The sequence below is a fragment of the Rattus norvegicus genome, chromosome 9, assembly GCF_021556685.1.
Source record: "Rattus norvegicus strain SHRSP/BbbUtx chromosome 9, alternate assembly SHRSP_T2T, whole genome shotgun sequence".
In the NCBI taxonomy this organism is placed as follows: domain Eukaryota; kingdom Metazoa; phylum Chordata; class Mammalia; order Rodentia; family Muridae; genus Rattus; species Rattus norvegicus.
The window spans coordinates 18,107,386-18,116,371 of NC_141542.1; the positions used below are offsets into that span (position 1 = coordinate 18,107,386).

Below are 8,986 nucleotides of genomic sequence, written 5' to 3' on the forward strand. Positions count from 1 at the left end.
GACTTCAGATGTTGACACTAATGATCAATAAAGAAGGTTCTTAAGAGTGAAGAGTTTGAGATTACTCTTTTTTTTCACCAGGATACATCCAATTTACATGATAGTAACCAGATGCAGGTAGTCAATATATACAGTCTATATCCTTATCAAAATAGAAAACCAAATGAACAAAACAACAAGACATAAATAACAAAACTTCAAATGAATAGGAGGAAAACCAAATAACCAAAATAATCAAAACTCAGGCACACTTTAAATAGAGGAGCTGCGCTAAGCATTGTTTGCTGCTCCTTCTGCAGAATAGATTTATAGCCTGTGTCTCTCCTTGGAGACACAGTAGACAAGCAGTTACTGATGGTAATAATCTTTCCAAGAGGAGTGGAAGTAGGTCTGTTTTGTTGGAGTGGGGGTATTAAGAACAAAGCCATCCAATACTGAGTAGAAATGATATTACAGACTTTATCTCAAAGTCTTTCCAATGTTGTGAACTGATCTCCATGAAACTCTTCTGGATGACCCACCAGGACAAGTACACATTTACACGTGCACAGTCTTTCTGGATGACCAGCACCTCTTGATTGATGTGCATCAGCACTTCTCTGAGTCCCTCCAAAAGTTTACACTTGCTGGAGGGTGGGGAGGTGAAAGTACGGCCTATTCAATCCAAAGAAATAAAACTAAAGGAGGAAAATGCAGTCCACAATTGCTATGGACATTACAGATGAGATGCAATAGTGGTGTATTTGCTGTGCACACTTAGTTCTCCTCCTGTAGCACTTCTCTCCAAGGGAGATCTTGCCCTGGTTTGTGTCTTGTTCGAGTTTCTCCTGGAGAATTTCAGACCTAGCAGAGCAAGGGAATAAAGGTTTAGTGAGTGGTTTTCAATTCAGCTCTCCCTCTTTTTTTTTTTTTTTTTATTAACTTGAGTATTTCTTATATACATTTCGAGTGTTATTCCCTTTCCCGGTTTCCGGGCAAACATCCCCCTCCCCCATCCCATTCCTTATGGGTGTTCCCCTCCCAACCCTCCCCCCATTGCTGCCCTCCCCCCCACAGTCCAGTTCACTGGGGGTTCAGTCTTTCAACTCTCCCTCTTACATCAGCTCTATTCAGTTGGACAATCCAGCATGACCTGTCAGCTGAGGTCAGTCCCTGCATCCCCAAGTGTCATAGAGTACCTGCTCTTGGATTTGTATCTCAGCTTTTAAAACTGCTAGAATTTGAACTGTGGACTATACACTGTATTGGAATTTAGAGAAAAATGAGCGTATTTTTCCACTGGTCCAGATATATTATGTTGAATAATAACATTGTACCTATGTCTGAATCTGAGTTCAAGAGAGGGATGAGCAACCTAGAATACCATGTGGATGCCTTCTGGAGAAGATGCCTAGAATTGAGGTGAAAGTTCTGATTATGTTTGCAGTGAAGGAACCTGCCTAGGTTCCATTTTAAGCACTGTACCTGCAAATGCACAGAGAAGCCATCTCACATCAAATCCATGGGAATTGCATGGATCCTGTAATCACTGAGAATGTGCTCCATGCAAATCTTCCCAGCGTATACACGGACATTAAAGGTGATTGTGATGTAGAAACACACCAGCACCCCTGTAAGTCTATGGCTAGTGTAAGGCAATTTGTGAGAGGACAGAAGAGAAAATGTCCTCAATTTTTCCAGAGAGATCACAGGAAGAAAGGAGTAGAACATAGCAAGAAATCCAGAGGATCATATATATTGTTTCATGGGCAAAATTCACATGAACTGTACCAGAACTATACTCTGAGTAGCTCTTTAGCTGCCTGAGGCTGAAATCCATGTAGGTGGTCATTCACCCAAAACGGGTATTTATATAGGGAAGGATATTCAAATGGCTTCTTCCAGCCTGTGTTCCTACCTGAACATTAATGCTTAATGTAAAGACTCCCCAGTATACGCTGGAGGCATAAAAACAAATGTTGAGTGGGATATGTACATAGTGAATAGAGCCTATAGATAGCTCAGTCAGTGATGTGCTGTCCTCTCATTAACCAACATAGACTCAGGGTTCTTTCCCTATTAACAATCTTGCTTTGCAAGTTCCCAGGGCTGTGTAGAGCAGTCTTGTTCCCCAGCAAAGGATCATATGTTGGTGGTGTACTGGACTCTTGTTCTTGTTCACTGTTTCAGACTTTCCCCAAAGTGTGCAGCTTCTTCTAACCTGAGCTGTCTTTACCATAGCCTGAGTGACTTCATGCCCAAAGCTTGAATCATAGGAAATCTCCATAACCAGGATCCAAATCAACAATTTTTCTCCCTGTAATGTGATTGTGCCACAGATATTTTGAGTAAGTACGTAAAAGCTTGCATGGATTTTCTAAGACTGAATCAGAATCTATGCAAGGGCTCCACCCTATGGTACACTTTCACTCCTTGGCTGATGGATGTCTGGATAGATTCTCCTTCAGGGCTACTCTGGGACCACTACAACACTGATGTGCCCTAGTTGCAATGGCAACACCTACTCCTTGTTGTGGAATCACTGGGTTAACTAAACCTTCTGTTCCACTTTCTGAACATGGCTTCTCATAGGGCTACCTGTTCTTACACTCCCAGACCCATCTGAAATTCATCATTTCTCCTAACTCCATTGAGGCTGAAATTAAGGGAGAGAAAATGATGTTGATTGACAGCACTTGCAGAATGCTACACAGATAACATAGGGGAGCGCTTTAGATTATCTGTGCACCTAAAGGGGCTCCTGACACTGCCCTGTTCTTGCACCACAGCATAGCTATGGGGCTTTTGCTGGATGACAATACAACTCCAAGCAACTCAAATTCTCAATGAATAAAATCCAAGCCAAACTCCCAGCGGAAGCTGTAGTGTGCCAAGGTAGCTGGAGAGAAATGGTAGCAGGCCATGTGGAAAGCAACCTTGGAGAAGACACAGTGAGTGACACACCCTTCCAGTGGGCTTTCACCATTCACAAAGAACAGAGAAGCCACATAAACTCATGGATTTTAGAGAGAAGCCCCCCTTACCTCCCTGTACTCCTTTCCTTTGATGTGCTCCAAAGGATTTCAATGCAGACCAGTAGTTTTACCCCTAATCACTTGAAAATCTAACTTTACAGGTGTTTTTGTGTCCTCTTTTTGGGGGGTTGCATTTCTACAGGACTTTATTGTCCTTCTTTTACACCATAACTAAAAGGGACCTGAAAGCTCCAGGCCTGTACCATTTGTTACCACTGTGAAACACGACTCACTTGAACATATTTCCCACTCCTCCCCCAGACTTCACGAGATAATTCTGTTACGGTATTTTTGAAAACAGAATAAATTAATACCTTAAGTGTCCTTTTGCTGTACAGAGCTGGATGGAGATGCCAAATGACTGGGCAGCTGTATTTCATGTTTCATGGATGTAAAGTGAACTCTTAGAGTACTTTTCTCATGAAACTTGGAAATAGAGGGAAACACATTCACTACTGCAAACACAAACACACACAAACACACAGAAATACACAGATACTCACTTGCACGCACAAATGAAAACTTTGATCTTGTGCAGCACATTTCCTGTTGAGTGAGGAATTAGTGGGAGCTATGCTGTGTACAAGTCTCTTAGACTCAAGCAGGCTGTGCTGCCCTGGCCTGTACTCATTTCCACTTCAGGAAACCTTTCTATGCAGATACTTGTTGGTTTTACTAGTAAGTTACATGTTCTGCACAGATAGCCTAAACAATACAACATCAAATTCCCAAGAGAGAGATTCTAGGAAAAGACTCCATCAAGCTCTATGTTGACTCATCATAGGCCCCTCACTAAAACTACCCTGTTTCCTTCATAGAAGACCTTGGAACCATCAGAGAAGACAGGGACTCATGGTCATTTACCAGGAACTTTTCATCACATTAGAGTTCATGTGATGTTAAAACAACCTCAATGTCAGTCAGAAGGAGGCTAAAGAAATAACATACCCTGACTTTTCTGAAATGCAGCACTGTGTACAGTATTGAGAGGGAATCTATCCTTAAAGAATGCCATGCCCATGATATAGTCAGCAAAGCAATATCAGCAGAGGGATGCACTCTAGGATTCCATGCAAGATCATGGTGAAGCCAATAAGACAATCAAGAATCTTCCCGGGGGATACCTCTGTTCAGGTAAAGTGAAGAAATCTAATCCTTATTTTGAAAATAGTTGAATGGTTTAAGAATGTGTTGAGACAAATAAGAGAAAGGGCTCCACCTGGAACTGGACCGGTGATGCAAAGACTGCTGGACAGCACAAAAAAAGGAAGCTTCATGTTTGTTGAGAGACCTAGGCTTAAAGGACGAAGTTGGATAATGACTGGACAAAATTGCTTGTCATTAACTGGCCTCGCCACATGCTTCCTAAGATGCAGATCAGCACAGCAATGCACCTTTCTTGGTGAGAATTGGGGGTATATATGGGTAACTTTGTTCTTGAAGTCTCAAATCTCTCATGCCAACCCTCAGCCTTTGAGAAACCTTTTCCACATCCTTGGTCTTCTATCCAGCTTCAGATTGTAAGGCCCACATATGAACTCTCCAGGAGCACTCAAATAAGACAGGACTGACATGCTGCTCCTCAGGCTCTGTAGTTACCCAAGATCTATGAAACATGAAGACACCATCTTCATATACAGGGAGAAGAGGGGAGGAAGAACAAAAGCCACCACAAATGACAATGAGAACCGGTTCTTTGCCATTTCCACCAGCCTCTCCTCCTTGAAAACTACTTACTTCCTGAGTCTCACAAGATCCCTGTAACGAAAATGAGCTCCAGGCTTTTGCTTCATCCCTCAAAGCCCTGTTCTAGTCTAAAGAGGGGCTCCCACATAGCACCCTCCACACACATGGCATGTAGTGCTGTGATATGTGATCAACCCATCTCCCTTAATAAACTGCAGATTCTCGAAGAGCAGGAACATTCGCTTTCCAAACATGCAGTTTCCTGAAGAGGGGCTATCTCCACAGAAAGCCTTGTAAACCATCACATGAATGAACACTTGGATGAGACCTAGGTCAGGACATGGATCAGTCAATAGACAGTTACATTGGTTTGTCTATGTTTATGGAAAGACCTGAGGACAACCTGACCTGGAGGCCTAATCCTACCTGCTGTTCCTTTGCACTGGGGACACAGATGTTCATTCCGGCCTCTTCACAGAGCCTCTTTGCCTCCACAGAGGATGCTGGCCGTTCAGTCTGCTCCACCAGCAGTTCTCTCTTCTCATTCAGCAAAATCTGTATATTGTTCTTCAATTGAGTTTGCTCACACAGAAGCTGGGAGTTCCTGATGCTGAACCACAAACAAAAAATGGTAAACCCAGCCAGCTTCTATTTGCCTGTCACTCTTGCAAGTCAAATCATCCCTTCAAGGGTCCTCATCCCCAGACATCCCCAGAACAGAGCCACACTATACAAGTTAGCACCAATTAGAGGAGGTCAAATCCAGAACCCACATTCAACATGAATCAAAGTACTTCTGATAATCCTGACACTAAGACGGTTTATATAAATCCAGGAAGAAGAAATGGTCCATATGGGTGCTTATATGTCCATGATATGCTAAAACCATCTTCACGTAGTGGGTAAATCCCCTCTGAGGGGTAATTGAAGTCCCAATAGATATACAATCTTTCCATGTGTTTCTCATGGATCACAGATCTTTAAATCTTCTGTCAGAGTCCTAGAGATTCAGAGTTGATTGATATTCCCATCACGGTACAAAACTTTCTATCTAGAGGATCCTTAATGGGGAAAATAACAATTGGAGGGTCTTCTATACCCTTCACATGTAGGACAACTGAGTCCAAGAGCTACAAACATAAGACCCTTGCCAGGAGGCAGGCTTCTTGTTAAAAGTCAGACACTACAGAACCAGTGCCCTGACTTTGGTTCAATGTCATACAGGACAGGAGCATTCCCTGCCTAGTGCTGGGTTCTCATCTCTGTCAGCGACTCACCGGTAGGAACTGTTCACTTGTATGAGCTCCTTGTACCTCTCCATGGCCTCACTTATTGAACTGGTCATCATTTGCATAGCCATCATTCTCATCTCATGTTCGGATTGAAGTATTGGCAATTCGACATCCAGCCTGTTGTGGGGCATGGCCCAAGAAAAATTAACCATCTGAACTCAGGATTTCAGAATTAAGTGAATTGTAAATTAAAAAAACCCAATAAAAAATTGAAATTTAAGAAATGTGGGGGGAGGGAAGAATGTGGCAAACACAAAGACCAGAGCAAAAACACAACAGTGAGACTCCAACAACAATTCTTTCAAGGAAATATTTCTACGCAAATCAGCAAAGAGTTATTTTGAAATATGGACATTTTCTAAGACTGTGGAGATATGGTTCCCCCAAGACCAACTGTACTGCAGTGGCTTGGGTCTAACAGATAGTTGTGATGATATTTCTTTTGTTTTGAAAACAGGGATTCTCAAACCTTGTTTCCTATTGTTCCATGAATTCCCAGAGGGAATAACTACTTTGACAGGGTAGAGGATTTGTAACCCCTCCTTCCCTCAGGAGGGTCCTATCTACCACCTAAGTAAACAGAAGATGCAAAGTGCTCAGTTGATCAATGTGGGCATCCCCACTATCATGACCTGCAAACTGTCCATCAGACATATCCTAAGATCCCATGAAACTCCCCAGACTCCCTGACCGAGAGCTTAATACCCACAAACACTTTCACATACTTACATACCAATCAATATACAAACACAAGCAGAATCCCAACTACATGCATGGAGGTGCCATAGAATCAGTGTATAATGAAAAAAATTAGAGGAAAAGAGGGATGACGTGCAGGCATTTCATCCCCTCACTTAGAGGCAGCAAGTGTGACCAGGTCCTTCTAGCTGTTGACAGAACCAATGCTAATCCAAGGAGCTCAGGGTCAAGTACAAAAGAGGTTGACCCTAAACACACAGGACCTAGCTTGTCTCACAAGCAAATGCCTTCCAAATCTCCTTAAAATCCAGGATGAGAGGTAAACCTCTCTTGTGCTAAGAGGAAATCTTGGGTTAGCAGAGAGAAAGCACAAGACAGTGAACAGGTTACTGGCCATAATGACTACCTGTGGTCCCAATCATCATAGATATAAAGGTCCAGGATTTGATAAAATTCATCCCTCTCGAATTGACACTTCTGGATTTCAAATTTGAGTTCCTCCAGTTCCTTTAAACACTCCTCTTGCTTACTGATGACATTTTGGGATGATGCCTTCCTACCAAAACCTGTAAATAGATAAACCCAAGTGAATTTGCATATTTGGTGGCCCATGGGCAGAAAAGATCATTCTGAATCCGAAAAGGAGGTGAGGAAGGGGAAATGGTAGAGACTGGGTGAATCCCTTAAAGAACAGAAAAGCTTTCTTAAAGGTGGATTCTTTTTTTTTTTTTTTCCGGAGCTGGGGACCGAACCCAGGGCCTTGCGCTTCCTAGGCAAGCACTCTACCACTGAGCTAAATCCCCAACCCCCTTATAGGTGGATTCTTAAGCTATGTCCCTCTTCCCAACCTCTAATGGCATACACGTGCCACATTCACTATTACAGGACCCCTCACCCTGAATAGTATAACCTGACTGATACATAAACATCTGGGACGTTGTTATCTCATATCAGATGTGTTTCAGTTAAACCTGGAGTTCATACTGCTTAGCACCATCAGGCTCTAATCATGTGTGTTCCACCCAAAGTGTCTGAGAACTCAATTCATTTCTCAGGGTGCATCCTTCCTTGTTCTCACCATCAGAGACTTATGTAACCTACAGTAATCTAGAGGAAGAAATGCTTCAAGTCCCAACCATGGATGGTCACATTTTTAATCTCACTGTGCCTCCTCCTGCCATGCATTGACACTCACAATTAAAATGCTTCCAGAAAAGAAACTGAAGGCTTACCACTTTCTGGCTTTCTCTCAAATTAAAGATCAGGAACTCCTGACTCTTGGTTTGCCTTTGAGAAATCCCAAGGCTCCTGCTTGTAAGGCCTAATCTTAGAAGGCACATCTCAAACATACCTCCTTGAGGATGTTCCCCAACTCTGCCCAGGACTCACCAAGCCTTCCCCAGAATGATTTCCTTCCTTCCAAGGAAGATGAGAGGAGGTCATCTTCCTTCAGCCTTGGTGTGGTCTCTCCTTGATCAACACTTTCCTTCTGAAATAGCCTGAGCGGCTGGCGAAACATGCCTGTTTGTGAACCCAAAGGGAACTGAAGGAATATCCCAAAGGCAGTTGGTGTCACCACAACACTGGTGACATCACAGAAGATTCTAGGGATCTCTTAGATACAATAGATTGTCCAGTGAAGGGCTTACTGATGATGCCACTGGGAAGTTCTATGACCTACCTGCTAACTAGCTCTCCAAAAATTGATCAATTTCTGTGCGGACCCTTTCCTCCAGTCTCTCATACATCACTGGGAATACCATTTGGCAACCTCTATTGCTAAGCTAGATGTTTCTCTGTGCATCATTAGAACTCAACAGTGCTTTTGCTGGGGAGGGTTGCTTACAACCTGAATGAGAGAACAGATTTTTCTTAGCACCCAAATCTCTAGGGACCAAGGAAGAGGGAGTTTTTTCTTAAAAGTAAATCTACTACTCGAGACAATGCATGTGACACACATTTCGATTCCTAAGGTTTTCCTTTTTATGGAGGCCAATATGTTTCTTCTAGACCTCTGAGTGTATAAAACCTGGAAATATTTGCTTACTGTGCAGTCTTGACAGTTGACATTGTTTTTATTTACATATCCATGTATTTCACAAAATCAATGGTCTATTATCTTATTTTTTTAGAATAAAAACTCCTTTTTTCTTGAAACATAGGGATCAACTACAGGGCATATATAAAATAATAAATTTCTGTACCTTTTATATATTAAGTTGGACATCCTCCCTTTCTCAAATATAACAAGACAGTGAAATCGGACATCAGCGAGCAAACGTCAACCTGGACCTT

At 42.5% G+C, this 8,986-nt stretch overlaps 1 protein-coding gene across 2 annotated transcripts; it reads right to left on the reverse strand.

The window, feature by feature from the left end:
- Positions 1–253: 253 nt before the first annotated feature.
- Spetex2el3 (Spetex-2E protein like 3) lies at positions 254–8,279 on the reverse strand. Of its 2 annotated transcripts, none has more exon segments than NM_001447392.1 (5): positions 254–843; positions 5,127–5,310; positions 5,978–6,109; positions 7,098–7,257; positions 8,081–8,279. In NM_001447392.1, coding segments are annotated over 5 exon segments (612 nt in total). In that variant the 5' UTR covers positions 8,211–8,279; the 3' UTR covers positions 254–837.
- Positions 8,280–8,986: the final 707 nt, after the last annotated feature.